General features: G+C 30.3%; 2 protein-coding genes across 2 annotated transcripts; both read right to left on the reverse strand.

Moving 5' to 3' along the window:
- Window positions 1-175: 175 nt before the first annotated feature.
- LOC124925619 (syntaxin-22-like) lies at window positions 176-3,525 on the reverse strand. The gene is made up of 7 exons (XM_047465672.1): window positions 3,191-3,525; window positions 2,887-2,980; window positions 1,953-2,092; window positions 1,781-1,855; window positions 1,014-1,171; window positions 826-926; window positions 176-648 (listed from the first exon to the last, which is right to left on the reverse strand). The coding sequence occupies exons 1-7, from the start codon at window positions 3,376-3,378 to the stop codon at window positions 580-582; spliced, it is 825 nt and encodes a 274-aa protein (XP_047321628.1). The 5' UTR covers window positions 3,379-3,525; the 3' UTR covers window positions 176-579.
- Window positions 3,526-7,237: 3,712 nt separating this feature from the next.
- Window positions 7,238-7,955, reverse strand: LOC124926917 (probable calcium-binding protein CML11). The gene has a single exon (XM_047467245.1). The coding sequence runs from the start codon at window positions 7,898-7,900 to the stop codon at window positions 7,409-7,411; it is 492 nt and encodes a 163-aa protein (XP_047323201.1). The 5' UTR covers window positions 7,901-7,955; the 3' UTR covers window positions 7,238-7,408.
- Between the last annotated feature and the right edge of the window lie 8,887 nt (window positions 7,956-16,842).

A 16,842-nucleotide genomic window follows, 5' to 3' on the forward strand; every position in this document is an offset into this window, starting at 1 on the left:
AAGTAAGGATCGTGTTAACTTCATAAAAAAAACTTATGACTTTTGTAAACCCACCAAGGTAAAAAAGAATAACTCAAATGACAAGAGTCGGTACTTAAGAAACCAAAGATGATCACGGGTTCAATTTCAACTTGAAACATCTTAAGTTAAGTATGATCGTAAAAAAAAGAAGGGATCGTGTTAACTTTCGAAAATAGTATTGGTCGAGTACAAAATAAAGGAACTAGACTTTGATAATGTTATAATGAAAAGAACACATCACTCAAAAATAAAACAAACCCTTCCATTCCAACTATTATTTGTGGAAAAAATTGGAAAAAAGCCAATCCACACCCTCAAAAAGAAAAAAACCACATTAGAATAATACAAGAAGGGGGTGTTTTATATCCACCCAAAACAAAACAAAGCAGAAAACTAAAAAGTGATAACTGCCATGATTTTTTTTTTTTCAAGCCTTGAAACACAAAGCAATACTAGAATCAGCAACCTCAAACCCATCATGATGGAAGAAAATTCTGATTTTTTTTTAGAAAGAAACCACTTTCCCCATTGCGGAGCGGAACACAAGGAGCTTGTTGTTCAAGCTATGAATACAACTATGACAACAATGAGAATCACAATGCCAATTATTACCATCAGTAAACAGGCCTGCATTGACAAATACACAATCAAGGAGTTAGTTAGAAGACCAGCTTATTTCTCTAAACCAAAACAGCCCAAAATAACAAATATGAATTTTAAGGTAAAGATTAGCCGAACAGAAGAGATCATAATCATGCATTTATGGCATCCCAACTTTCAGAAAGGAAAAAAAAAAATCATTACCAAAGATGAGTTTGATCTTTGAGTCTTTGCTGCTTTAGCAAGTTGAGATTTTGCTTGAGCAGATGCTGCGTTGGATGTGTCAATGTGGGAGCCAATATCATCTGTAAGATATCATGCAATTAATGAAATGAACCAGAAGAAAGTGTTTTTCAGTAGATAAAGAAAAAAGTAGCATATTTTGTTCTAACCAATCATAACTCCTTGATCATGAACCAGCACTGCTAGATCTTTAAAAATCTCATTCACTTCACCAATTTGTTGTTGGATTTCATGTATGCCTTGGTCTCTTTCTTCAACTATAGCCTCATTGAAGGCAATTTCATTATCCAGCAACAAAACCTCTTGTCTGCAATATAAATCATAATAATAACCGAGCAAAGTTCATTTCAGAAAGATGGAAGGAGAAATCGAGAGAGCTTGACTTAAGATAGAGGACCGATGTGATTTGATGTGCATGGTTTGTGGTCGAAAAAGAAATTATGGAGCTTATGCACATCTAATTGTTAAACTGGAATAAATTTTCATGTTAATTGAATTGCTAATAAGTGTTGTTCACTTAATCGCTCATTTAGAAACACTTTTTATTTTTTTGTTTCTGCATCCAAATACAAAACAAGTTATGACATCATTTGTCAAAGTTAATCCAAGAACAACAGATAAATGGAACATCAAAAAAAGAAAGTTTTCCACTTACAGGACAAATATTAGCAAATCATTTATTTACTTTATGCGGTAATCATCGCAAATACCTAATTATGACATTATCATCCAGGATACTGTCAAGGAGAGATCATTATAAGGCACCACAAAAGAAAATGTTTATAATGAATATATAGTGCAGAAGAAGAATTTTTACAATCTTGCATTTGTTCATGTTTCACACAAACTACCAGACATTTCACTAAATATCAAGCAGAAACTAATGGAAGTAGAATCGCAGCTAAGTTCACCTTACCTTCTCGATTCAACAAGAAGAGCACGCTGCTCAGGGGCCTTATCCGCACTTACATCACTTTCACTTGCAGTGTAGCTTCAAAAATTGTGAATGGGTAATTATTAGTAAATAAGATCAATTAACAAAAGATAGATCACCTAAAGATTTGAATCAGAGCTGCATAGATTAATACCTTGAAGGATTAGCTGCTTGAGGGACGAAAGGAGTATATGACGTCTCCCTTTCAGCTGCAAGCCGCTGAGCCTTTTGGAACTCTTGCAGAACAGCTTGAAAATCTTTTGCAAGCTTAGCATCTGTAATTTTTTTGCTGGCCTGCAGCATAAGATAAGAAATCCAGGTCACCAGAAGAGGGAATCATATGCAACATATTTAGGCCTTGTTTTTATTTGAGATTAATCTCAAATAATCTATTGTCCAATCAACAATCTACTCATCAAATCATCAACCAAACTACCAAAATACTTTTATAATGTAAAATATTTATATCCCTATTCTTTATGGAAAGCTTGGATTGGAATATGTAAAGATGTTAGACTCAATAAGAAATGGTACCATATTCCTATTATCTTTTAAACTTTTAGTGGATAATTTTGATTGAACGCAACAGGAAAACATTCACTAATAAGTCCAGTCCTTCGATATTGGCAGAAAGCAAAAGCAGAACACCTCGTACGTATTGTAGACTTGATGATCGAGGAAGGAACTGAGACCAAAATAGCATTGCTCCTACCAATAACACATGTTCTTAGTTTTAGAATATTTTAGCTTATTTTTCTTTTATCCTTCATTAGGTAGTTTGCGAGTTTTTTTATTTGTTAAGTTCATTTTTTATCGTTCATAGATAAAATTGCTCTAACGGGTTTTTCACTCAAAAATATTTATACTCACAAGTCTTTTTATCCATATAACCTAATTCTCAAGCTTATTTGAAAATAACCACTTGGGTATTCAAATAACCCTAGATCAAACAAGTCCCAAATGTCTAGAAAAATTATGGAAAACCCATTTAGATTTTTCACTTCCCAAAACAAAATTGAGTGCCAACATTGCATTAGACTACATCAAATGAAAGTCACCTTGGAGAAGGTAGAGAAATATATACTTACACTAACATTACTGTGATGATCCGTTTCATTAGCTTGCTTAAGCTTAGCTGAAGTATCCTTTACCAATTGACCAATATGTAGTCTTGTCTTGCGTCTGTCATTCAAAACATGAATTGAAAAAAACATTAAGAGTTTGAAATCTGTAAATGAAATCCCCAATTGGGCATTGTTTTAGGAGTTTGATTAGATTTACAAAGGGGGGAGTATGATTTTCAACCAAACAAACAAACACCCAGATGCTATTTTGATCTGATATCGAAAACCCATAATGAAGATCAAACATTTCAGAATGATGGACACTCACAGTTTATCTCGAAGCTCAGGAGTATCCTTAGGTGTACCAAGCGTATTAACAAGCCTTTGAAACGTGGAAACGGCTGTATTAATCTGGAAAATACCTGAACCAACAGCCTGTGTAGGATCCTGCTTCGAATTAATAAGATCACGTCTTGAATTCAGCGGTCGACCCGCTTCAAGATCCTGAAAACTCATCTCTCACACAAACTTAACCCTTTGAAAATTGAAACTGAATGAAACCCTAGTGGTCTGAGATTGATCCAATGAAGAAAGTGAGAAAGCGAAAAGGTATGTCCATTCATCAATGGTGACAGATCGGAAGAGAGAGAAAGAAGAGAGAGAGAGGGCGCGAATGATTTCCACACAGTTGCAGACGACGGGGCCATTCATGACTGCACGTTTAATGTCGTCAAATAGAATTGCGCCACGTGGATGATGAAATGTTGATTAATTTTTAGGGTTGTAAGTTTTCATTTGGACATATGTTTTTATTTCATTCAATTTTAGTTTTCTTTATGACCTGGTTATTATATAATAGAAAATAATATTAGTTTTTAAAAAAAGTATTATTATTGTATAAGTTGATAAATACTTTTGTTTAAATATATATATATATATACTAATACTTCTATTTATATTAATGTATTTAATCTAATTTATAGTAAAATTGATAAAAAAAAAAAATTCAGCTTTTCTATGTTGGGTATTTTAGATTTTTAAAAATAATAAATATAAACTTTTTTTTTTCTTTTGATAATTCATTTTACACAAATCAAAAATAATTTAGTCTGGTATAAAAACTTTAATTAAATAATATTTATTTATTTAAATTATAAAAATCTTATAAAACTCAACATCAATTTAGGCTAAATGCTAAATCAAGAAATTTTTTGTTATTTAATATCAAAATAAAAAATTTAGTATTAATTGATATCAAAATCAAAAAATTTAGTGTGGAGCTTGTTTGGCTGTTTTTTTTATTAAATCAAACATTATTATTATATTTTTATCATTTACATAACTTAATTCATTAATCAAATCAATAATTGAAAACAAATAAAATTTATTTTATCACTATATATTAATATATTTTGATAATAAAAAATACTCTTACTACAAAATTAACATTATTACACATTTTTTAAATAATTCCGAATTTATTGCAATAAATTCTAACCGACCTTTTAAAAAAAATATCTCAAAGAAAGTTAGGTAGCCCTAGCTAACTGTCTAGTTTGCTCACTCCACTCCATGCATGCTTTTTATATTATTCATTTAAAAATTATTCATTGAAGAAACATTTTTAACAATTTGTAATTAGAAATTTATTATGCAAAGATATATGATTAACCTATATTTTGTTGATTTATTCATAAAGGTAAAATACTAAAATATACTTGCTGGCATGTTTGGAATTGTTAGACAATTATGAAAAGTGAGTCACAAAAAAACATGCTTTTTAAAAAGATCACAAAAGATGTGACAGATTACAACATGGTAGTTAATGGGTTTCTAATTACATAATTCAAACTGTTTTTGATTCATTTAAATGTTTCCTTCTATATTTATATGACACAAAATGAAATAGGCCACCTACCCTACCCTCATATCTAATAACTGCCCCCATATATTTAAAAATGTTGAATAAATCTATCTTAATTATACTATCCTTCGCCGGTCCCAAGTATGTATGGGGACACTATCAGAAAGATAAAATTAAAATATGTGTTCTTATTTATTTAGGATTTGTTTAACTTATTATATATATATATATTAATGAAAATATGAATATTTATAACAAATTAAATATGAGTAATCTAATTTTATTGGTTAAATCACTTAAATGTTATAATAATTTTAAATAGGTCACGAGTTTAAACTTAAGAAGTCAACAAGGGAGGGGTCATATGCGACGACTCCGTTACTTGTCTCACCTTAAGGCAGACTTTAGGGTGAGACGAGCTAAGTAGTCTAATACTTCCACTCCCCAGCCCCTTCCCTTGAGAAAATAAAAAATACTTTAGAGAAGATTTTGATTTTTTGTTACCTTAAAATTAATGATTATATATTTTCAATATAATATAGTTAAACAAAAAGTAGGATTTTTTTTCTAAAAAGTTTTCCCCAAACTTTGGCCCTAACTACCTAACCCTACCATAATTGCCCCCATATATTTAAAAATGTTGAATTAATTTAGCTTAATTATACTAACCTAACCCTACCCTACCCTGATATCTAATAACTTCTCCCCATATATTTAAAAATGTTAAATAAAAATCTAGCTTAATTACTAATATAACCTAAAAAAATTAAAACTTTTAAGTTTGATTTTAAAAATTGTTCTCATTTTTCTGATGTAAAGGAGTAATGACGAGGTCATGCTAACAAGTTCAGAAATAAATTGAGATTATAAAAAAATATAATTCTAAATATTTGTTTATAATAGATTATGTTTCATAAGCTTGTTTGTTTGAGTATTTTGTTAACAATGATATGTTTGTTAGAAAAGTAAAAATCCCAAAAATGCTTATTTGAGATAGCAGAAAAAAAAAGGTTATATATGCCCAGCTAATCAGTCACAAGATGTTAATAAAGTATTCTATTTTATCTCCCATCTACTTTTTCTCATTTATTTTTATATAATTCATTCAAATTTATAGTTTAATCACATTCTAATACATGGAGGATCTATGTTAGGGCTAGGTTAGGGCGCTCAAGTATACTGAAAGCTCACCTGAAAAAAATAATAATTTTTTTTTGGTATGAAAATGTGATATTACTTCTAATTTCTTAAAAAAATCAATTTAATTCACTTTTTACTTCTCTAATTAAAAAAAAAAATAATTAAAAAAAAAAGAAGACAAATTTATGTTTATATACTCGTTTTATCCATAATTTTCCTGTTATATTTTAAGTTCACTTCAAAAAAATTAACTCACCCCAACTCAAATTTCTGGATCCGTGCATATCTCAAACTTAATATATCGATTTTTTAAATAAAACTTCAAGTAATGTCACGACGATAAATTGTGCAAATTTTGTAAGGAGAGACTACAATTTTGTTTAAGGTTCTAAGATGCTACAACCAAATGATTCATCCTAAACTAATAGGATAAAGTCTTATTGTCTCAATCCACATTTACCATCATCCACTAATGAACCCAACCAAATGATTCATCATAAACTAATAGGGGATAAAATATCATTCTCTCAATCTACACTTACCAACGTCCACTAATGACCCAACATAACCCAATCCACTAAATATAAGCCAATTCATAACTAGGACTGCAAATGAGTAAAGACGAGATCGATTTACTCTCTGTTGGTTCGGCTCGAATTCGAATTGGAACGAGTTTGTACATTTGAACTCAAACTCGACTCAACCATTTATCTACGAGCTCGAAAAATTGAATTAAAATTAAAATTTTAAGCTCGAGCCAAAATCAAAAACAAACGTGGAACTCTTTTCTGATTTATAGAAGGGAAGGGAGGCAGTTGGAGACGAGCAGAGTAAGTGTGATGATCGGAATAGATGAATTAATAGAGTATCATTTAAAAAAAATGGTTATAGATAAAAAAATGGTTGCAAAAGAAATTAGAGCCGATTGATATGAAAGAATGATTATGACATTTGTTTTAAGTTTATGTTTATATGTTTGACATTAGAATGTTTAAAAATAAATAAAAATAATACATTATATATTGTTTGACTGGAAACACTTGTTTATGTGATTGTTCAGTTATTATTTTTGCATTAAGGGATACTTATCTTCGAATATCGCCACAAAATAAGTCGGTTCGAACTCAATCAAAACAAGCTTATGTCGAATTTTGACCGAAACATTCAAGTAAGCCTCAAAACAAGCTCATGTCGAATTTTGACCGAAACATTCAGTAGGTCTGCATCTAAATTCAATTATTTGTTCGATTTCAATGATGAATTACAAGAACAAATAATCAAACTTATATTTTTCATCATCATTTTCCCATTTCAGCACTTTTAGTTCATCTCTTAGTTGGAAAAACCAATAAAAAACATTGATTGACAGAGTAGAGAAGAAAATCAACATTCCCAATTTGCAACAGCATCAAAAAGATACATTTGATCATATGATATGAATATACTCAAAATTCAGTTTTACCTATCTATTCACTAGAATCAAAACAATATAAAATTGATTCATAAACCAGAAAAAGTTCAGATTAACCTGATCAATTCAATTCAAATCCATGAATTATCAAACGCAGCCAAATTAATCGCATTACAGAACTCCTTAAAGTTAATCTGACCATCACCATCTGTATCAGCTTCCTTAATCATTCCAGTTAATTCATCCCCTGTAAGTGCATGACCTAATCTAGCCATAGAATGCGCTAATTCAACAGCAGTTATAAATCCATTTCCATCACGATCAAATACCTTGAATAACTTCTGAAGTTGATCATCCGTATACGGCGATTTCGCCGGAAGAAGCTCAGGCGCAACAAGAGCTACGAATTCTGAAAACTCGATTAAGCCGTTGCTGTTTGTATCTGCTCTTTGAATAAGGAATTCGATCTGATCGGAGTTTGGATTTAACCCTAGGGATCGTAAGAGCGAACCTAGTTCAATTTGTGTGAGACTTCCGTCGTTGTCATGATCGAAGGATCGGAAGATCTCTCGTAACTCCGATAACTGCTCGTCGTCGAATTTCATTGTCTGATTGCTGTTCATCTCGCCGGCGATCACTTTCTCTCTCTAGTTTTTTTTTCTTTCTCTCACTACTGGATTTTGAACAAACTGTTGAAGAAGAAGAAACAGAGTAATTTATATGGTAATTTCTCACTTGTTTGATTTTTAAGCTTATTAATCACTTTATTATTTTATTAAATTATTAATTAAATTATTATATACTTTTAATTATATTATTTAAAATATCAAGATCAAATGTTAAGAGTCTTATTTAATAAATTAAATATTTTTTTATTAAAAATATTTTAAATTAAAGTAAATTGTCATTATTTAGATTTAGGTTAACTTTTTTTAAATATTAAATGGCCCACCATTAAAAAAAATATTTTAACTTAAAGTGGGATTATTATATATAAAATTGTGTTAAATTTCTCTAAACAAACTTTTATAACAAATTATTTTTTATTTTTTAGTTAATATTAATATATATATAATACTGTTGTTAATTTATATATATATATATATATATATATATATAAAATGAATATTTAGATTTGATGTTTGGTTTATATCGTTTATAAATTTAAAATGGTTAAAAATGAAATAAAAATGATATATATGTTTCAAAGTTGCAATATAACCAAACAAATCAAACACTTTAACCAACTAAACTAATAAAATTTTATAATTTAAATTTAATATCAAATTTAATAAACCGGGACATTTTAACAATATAAGTTATATTTTTTAAATATATATATAATGATGCTTAATTTTCAAAATGTCCGAATTGCGGGATCGAGAGTTATGATTAATTTGGATATATATGTGAGAGTAAATGGATAATTGAATTTGTTGATTGAAATAATTATTTTGTATAAGGAATTTGATTATTTGAAATAAATGATTTATTAAAAAAAATGTAACGAAAACGTTACTAAAAATTTATTAACGTTTGATTTGTTTCGGTTTAATAAAGTAAAAATTAATATTTAAGTCATCTTTTCTTAAATACAGTCAACAAAAGACTATCTCTCTCTAGAAATCTTAAGAGAGAAGCTTAGACCAATAAAGCGATTGATGCAAAATTTGCGCTAAGCGACGACCAATACTCGGTTTTTGGGACCCCTATTACGGTTTGACTGATTTGAAAATATTTTTTTTTTCAAATAAGATCATATATATATATAAGAATAATTCAAAGTTGATAAAAAAAATAAAAATAAATGTATCAAAATTCTTAAATACAAACAAGTAATATAGGGTAAACTATTTGGTTCAGTCGATTTTTTTCATCGAAAAATTCATTATAACAGTTGGTGTCAGTTTTTAAAAATTTACATTCGTTGGTTAATGTCACTAGGTTTAGTCGGTTATAAAATCGGTTCGATCAGTTTACTTGTTTAATTGTTGAAAAAATAATAAATAAATAAAAATATAAAATATACTAAAATATAAAATAAATAGAATAATAAATTTATAATATAATAAACTAAAAGAATAAAAAACCAATTAAAAACATTTAAGTTAAATAAATTAATTTGACCTTAATCAAAATTAAACAACCTTCATCTTTAACACACTAGGCTAGAAAGATATATACTTAAAAAATATATATATATATAAATGGCCAACCGAACCAATTATGATCGGTACATAGAATTATAAACCGATCAAAACTCGGTTCGATCGGTTTATAATTATTTCGGTAGATTTTTTAAAGATTCGATTAAATTTTTCTTTTTTTCGATTTTTCTTATACCTCTAGAATGTATAATTTAAAAAAATTAACAAGATTCTTTAATTTCTATGATGGTTTAATAAGCATGAAAATAAAATTAAATTGTGAACGTAATTTCAATTATTAAGTTGTATATATATTTAAGGTTAACAATTGAAATTATAATTTTAATATTTTTAAATTAATTTTTTTTATAATTATCAGTTTTACTCTTTTTAATTTAAATTATAACTTTAAATATTTATTATTTTTTTTATTTTATTATTTATAATCAATTTATTTTAATTTAATTAGTTAACATTTATATATATATATATAAAGTTAACATGTCTATATATATTTGTTTGAATGTAAGAAGATACATATATATTTTTTATTTAGTAAGGTAATATGTATAAATCTAGACCAGAGTTATTGACATTAATTATATCTTAATAAATTGTGTCAAATAAACATCTTAATAATATAAATAATATATATTTAAATTTTTTTATTATATTTTGTTTCAAATATATGAATTATACTTAAATAAACTTTATAATTTTTCCAAACATATAAATAAATATTAATAAATTATTATGGAATTTTCTATGTAAAAAAAAAATACCATTTTATTATTTTCCCTCCACTGTGTTTATCAATTTTTTTCTATTAAATTCAATTGTCAATAATTAGCTTTGTCAACAATATTGTTTGAATTATTCAAACATAATTTTTTTTTCGTTTTTCAGTTCATTTCCGACCAAATTTTCCACTATAATAAACTCCTTAAGTGTAATTGTTTTCTTAAGTGTGTGATGTTAGTAATTTTATTTTGTAACAAATACATAAAAATATTATCACAATAAAACTAAATGAAAATATAAGAAAATACAATAATTTATTAAAAAAAATACAATGAAGAAACTCTTCTTAATTGTTACGAGCCTTGTGACGATCATAGTTCCCTTAAAACGTACAGTTTTACCGTCTCACATTTGTGCTGTAAATTTTTCGTTGGTGTCTGCTTTCCGGAGTACAACGAAACTTGTAACGGTTTAACACAGAAATAAACATTACAACAATGAACTTGAAAAAATTACTTGAATCCAATCACTGGGTTTCACACAGAAATAGTCGAGTCAAGAAATTCGAAGAACACCCACAAAAATAATGAAGAATTTTTGGAATTTTAGAGTGAGAAATGATAAAATATTGGTTAAAAAAAACAAAGTGAATGGATATATAGCTAAAAATTAAACATTTAAATCATTCAATAATTTTTTAATCCAATGACCACTAATTCATTCATCAAGTTAGTTTGTTTGCCTCTTCATTACATTGAATTTCATATTTATTTGGATTAAATTTCACTTTAATTCACATTTGAATTTGGTGTGAATTTTATTTCATTTATTTATCTAAATTATCTTTTCCATTTAATTAATAGAATTAATTTAATTTCAACAACCCCACATTAATAGAAATTGAAATATTAAAAGATTAATTAAGTGAAAAGTTCAACAATTAAATCCTACATATGATAGGTATATGTAACATGTTAAACATTCCCTTATAAAAATATTTATAACTTTATTAACCGATTAATAAACTCAATGTTCTTGACCTATTCTAGCATTTGTATAAACGGTTACACGTTTTCATATAGAATTTATATTGATACATGTTAGTTCTCATGATTGTGTTTGTTTTGGCCAATAACACTCGTCTAGTTTAGTGAGAGGGTCTAGAATTGAGCCGTATAATTCTTTCGAAGCAACTCCACTTCTCTCTCACATAAGTGATATTTTTGTTCATAAAGAATCATTAAAAGCCTGTGTGCCAACTTATTATTTTATCGTAGGATTTTTTACCAAATGTAAATACATATTCACTTGTTGACTTAGAGTCTTTCATATCTGAAATCAAGTAGCATCAGTGTATCCTTCGATAACTACATGATGTCTCGTGTAGTATAGACTATAATCATGAGTATCTCTCAATTATTTAAATGACTTTTTAATGTTTATTACTTGAATTACTTGTGTATCTACTCAGTTTGCTTATTGTATATATAAGCTATGTTTGGTCTTGTATAACTCCTTAAGTACATTACACTCTCAATTATTCGAGAATATTCTAATTGAAAAATATTATTTTCACGATTTTGAGATAGATGTTGACTTGTATCTATTAGAGTCTTAGCTGATGTAGAATCATCCTTGTTAAATTTTTCAAAGATCTTATCTACATAATGTGATTGACTTAGAACTATCCATTCCGCTGTTATAATTACTTTGATTCTAAGAATCACGTCATCCATCCCATATTTTTCATGTTAAAATTTTGAATTTAACATATCTTTAATGAATTTAACTATTTTATCATTACTTACAATGATAAGTATGTCATCTACATAAAGACATAAAATAATGTAACCGTTTTTTGTGTCTTTAATATAAATGTATTTGTCACATTCATTGATCTTGAATCCACTTGAGAACATAGAATAATTAAATTTATCATGCCATTATTTTGGAGCTTATATCATACAAAGACTTAACAAATTTACAAACTTTATTTTTTTTCCCTTAAGAAGAAAACCCTTGAGGTTGATCTATGTAGATTTCTTATTCAAGTCTCCATTTAAGAAAGTTATTTTAACGTCTATTTGATTAACTTCTAAATCAAGAATCAATCGAATATAAGTTATTTCGTAACCGTGAATATTTATCAAAATAATTAAGACATTCTCATTGGCGATATACTTTTACCACTAGTCTTGCCTTATATTTATCAATTGATCCATCAACTTTCATTTTCCGTTTGAAAATCTATCGGCAACCTAATGGTTTATTTCCCAGAGGTAGATCCACTAGTTCCCACGTATGGTTTTGCAAAATAAATTTTATCTCATTATTAATTGGCAATTTCCATTGAGGCCCTTTAGACGAGGTAATTGTCTCATCATACGTTTGAGGTTCATTTTCTATCATGAAAGTAATAAAATATGGACTAAATGATTTTTTTGTTCAAACTCGTTTACTTCGTCTAAATTCAACATCAACTTCATTTTCCTTTTTTTGTTCATCTAGTCAAGAAATCTTTTAGAGAACGCATTTCTTCATTAGACTTATATGGAAGAACTGTTAGAAATTAAAGTAATAATAATAATTAATGTGTCTATTTGTTGTTCAAGAGTCTCTTGAATTGTTCAAGTCTCTTGGTCTTATCTCTAGTAAATGAGACTCTTCATGTCTCTTAGTTTAATGTCTAAGTTATGTTTTACTTTATATAAGTTTTGTAATCGTGTTATTATTTTAACAAGTTCAATAGACATAATTTTATTTCAAGTTTGTTTCATTCTCTAAAGTTTTTATTCGCTTTTTAATAAGTTTTTTCACGGTTCAATTATCGAAATCCTGTTTGTGATTACATGGTATTAGAGCTTTGGTTGCATTCGTGAAGAAGGTATCATAGTTATTCAATATGGAAAGTGGTGGTCGTGTAGCTAGACTCGGTTTGGAGTTGTTAAACCAATCAAACTACCGGATATGGAAGACCTGTATGGAATCGTACCTGGTCGGGGAAGACTTGTGGGATATCGTCGTAGACGACGATGATGTATCTCCTGAGGATGTTGCTGAAAATGCAAAAGCATCGAAGAAGTGGAAGAAACTAAACGCAAAGGCAAAATTTGTGTTGAAGAGGTCAATCTCCCACAATATGTTTGAGCACATCATCGGTTGTGGATCTGCTCGTGAGATCTGGGAAACGCTTCTCGTCTTTTTAACAAGAAGAACGAGGCTCGTCTCTAGATACTTGAAAACAAATCAGATCTGTCTCAGAGTTCTTTCTTAAGGTAAAGAATATATGCTCAAAATTTTTTTTATTAAACCTAGATGAGAAAATTTTAGAGACTCGAACTAAGAGGCATATTGTTTAAGGGCTTCGACCCAAGTATACACCATTCGTCACCTCGATTCAAGGTTGGGCTGAACAACCTTCACTCGAGGAATTTGAAAATATTTTGTCATCTAAAGAGTTGTTGGTCGCACAAATGTATGGAACGAGTATAAAGGAGGAGTCGAACAGTGTGTTGTTTGTGAAGAAATTGAGCTGGAAAAAGGGAAAGTCAAAGAAGGAAGAAACATGCCATGATTCTTCAAATATTCCCAAGAAGCCCCTTAAGTGTTTCAGGTGTGGCAAGACTAGACACTTCAAGAAATTTTTTGAGTAAATTTGGATGGAAATTTCTCTAATTCAAATCTCGAAGAAAAGTCTTACCAACGTGTTGAGGAGGACTAGGACAAGGCTTTTCATGTCGATGTAATGACTTTGAAGGAAAAACAAACAGAGTCGTCTCATGGTAAACAATAGATCAATCAAAGGTGGATCATCTATTTAGGGTGCAGACATCACGTTACTATAGATGATTAGGTGTTCTCTTCGAGTCGAGTTCATAATGAGGGCGATGACATTGTCACGGTAGAAAACTCGGTTTATGAAGTAAAAGAGGAAAGATCAGTTGTCATTGATAATGACAAAGGAAAATTTATTACTCTATAGAATGTCTATCATGCTCTAGGAATCCATAAGAATCTCTTCTCAGTAGCAAATGTTGTAAATGCCAGAAATCTTGTGTTGTTTGGTCCACATGATGTGAAGTTTTTAAGGAACGTGAAAGAAATAAAGGCGGATATGGTTCACACTAGAACTCGGGTAAATGGTCTTTTTGTCCTTTCAACATCAAATTCGTACATAGAAAATGTGAACGACAAAAGCACATCATTTATATGGCATGCAAGGCTTGACCATGTCAATATGACTAAGCTCAGTGTTATGTCTCGAAAGAAACTTGTTGAAGGTTTACCTGAAGATCTGAGAATTGAGGAGGGCAGTGTGTGTGAAGGATGTCAATATGGGAAGGCTCATCGACTTCCATTCGACAACTCTATATCGAGAAGTAAGGGTCCTTTGGATCGAGTTCATAGTGACTTGATGGGACCAACTCGAACTACCTCATACTCAGGAAGTAAATATATATTGTTGTTTGTGGATGATTTTCCCGGTTCACCTGGGTGTATTTCGTGAAAGAGAAGTCTGAAGTGTTCTCTAAATTTTCCGAGTTTAAGGAGACTATAGAAGGAGAACAAGAAAAGAAAATTCAGTTTGGAGTTGTTAAATCAGTCAAACTACTGGATATGAAAAACCTGTATGAAATCATACCTGGTCGGGGAAGATTTATGGGACATCGTCGTAGCTCATGAGGATGTTGCTGAAAATGTGGAAGCATCAAAGAAGCGGAAGAGACTAAACACGAAGGAAGAATTTGTGTTGAAGAGGTCAATCTCCCACAATCTCTTCTCGTGGGATCTAGGAAACGCTTGATCATCTTTTCAACAAGAAGAATGAGGATCGTCTCCAGATGCTTGAAAACGAGTTGGCAGCCGCAAAGCAAATCAAATCTATCTCGGAGTTCTTTCTTAGGTAAAGAACATATGCTCAAAAATTTATTTATTGAACCTAGATGAGAAAATCTCAAAGGCTCGAACAAAGAGGTATATTGTTCGAGGACTTCGACCTGAGTATACACCATTCATCACCTCGATCAAGGTTTGGCTCAACAACCTTCACTCGAGTAGTTTGAAAATCTCTTGTCATCTCAAAGTCGTTGGCCGCACAAATGGATGGAACGAGTATAAAGGAGGAGTCGAACATTGTGTTGTTCGTGAAGAAATCGAGCTAGGAAAAGAGAAATTCAAAGAAGGAAGAAACATGCCAGGATTCTTCAAATATTCTTAAAAAGCCCCTTAAGTGTTTCAAGTGCGGAAAGACTGGACACTTCTAGAAAAATTATCGAGAAAATTTGGATGGAAATTTCGCTAGTTCAAATATCAGAGAAAAGTCTAACCAGCGTGTTGAGGAGTACTGGGATAAGGCTTTTCATGTCGATGTGACGACTTTAAAATAAAAGCAAACAGAGGCTTCTCATGGTAAATAGGAGATCGATCAAAGATGGATCGTCGATTTAGGGTGCAGACATCAAGTTATTGGAGATGATTATGTGTTCTCGTCGAGTCGAGTTTATAATGGTGGTGGTGGAATTATCACGACAGATAACTCGGTTCACGAAGTTAAAAAGGAAGGATCGGTTGTCATTGATAGCGACAAAGGAGAATCTATTACTCTAAAGAATGTCTAACACGTTTCAGGAATCCAAAAGAATCTCTTCTTAGTAGCAAATGTTGTAAACGTCGAATATTTTGTGTTGTTCGGTTCTCATAATATGAAGTTTTTAAGGAACGTGAAAGAAATCAAGGTGGATGTGGTTCACACTTGAACTCGGGTAAATGATCTCTTTGTCCTTTCGGCATCAAATTTGTACATCGGAAATGTGAACGACAAAAGCACCTCCTTTCTATGGCATGGAAGGCTTGGTTGGGCATGTCAATATGACTAAGCTCAGTGTTATGTCTCGAAAGAAACTTGTTGAAGGTCTACCTAAAGATCTGAGAGTTAAGAGGGTAGGATGTCAATATGGGAAGGCTCATCGACTTCCATTCGACAACTCTATATCGAGAAGTAAGGGTCATTTGGATCGATTTCATAGTGACTTAATGGGACCAACTCAGAGTGCCTCATACTCGGGAAGTAAATATATGTTGTTGTTTGTGGATAATTTCTCTAGGTTCACTTGGGTATACTTCGTGAAAGAGAAATCCGAAGAGTTCTCAAAATTTATTGAGTTTAGGAGACGGTAGAAGGAGAACAAGATAGGAAAATTCGAGTATTACGGACAGACAATGGTGGAGAATTTTGCTGAAAAGAGTTTGAATTGTTTTGTAAGCAAAATGGCATAAAAAAAGAACTCTCTTGTCATGAGACCCCACAACATAATGGGATAGCCAAAAAGAAGATTTGACACCTTACAGAGACTTGTAAGTCGTGGATGCATATGAAGAATATACTAAAGCAGTTATTGGACAGAAGGCATGAGTTGTGTTGCCCATGTTATCAATCGAGTTCTGCTTAACCCAAATGACTTCAAATCTCCATTCGATATACTTTTTAGTTTTAAGCCAAGTGTTAAGCATTTTCGAGTTTTTGGATCTACTTGTTATGTCCATATTCTAGACTCGAGAATGAGAAAATTGGATGCAAAAGTAGTCAAATGCATGTTCGTCGGCTATGACCAGAGAAGGAATGAGTGGTGGTGTATGGATCCATCAACCCATAAATGCACTATGTCGAGAGATATTGT

Source organism: Impatiens glandulifera, chromosome 2, assembly GCF_907164915.1.
Source record: "Impatiens glandulifera chromosome 2, dImpGla2.1, whole genome shotgun sequence".
Lineage (NCBI taxonomy): Eukaryota > Viridiplantae > Streptophyta > Magnoliopsida > Ericales > Balsaminaceae > Impatiens > Impatiens glandulifera.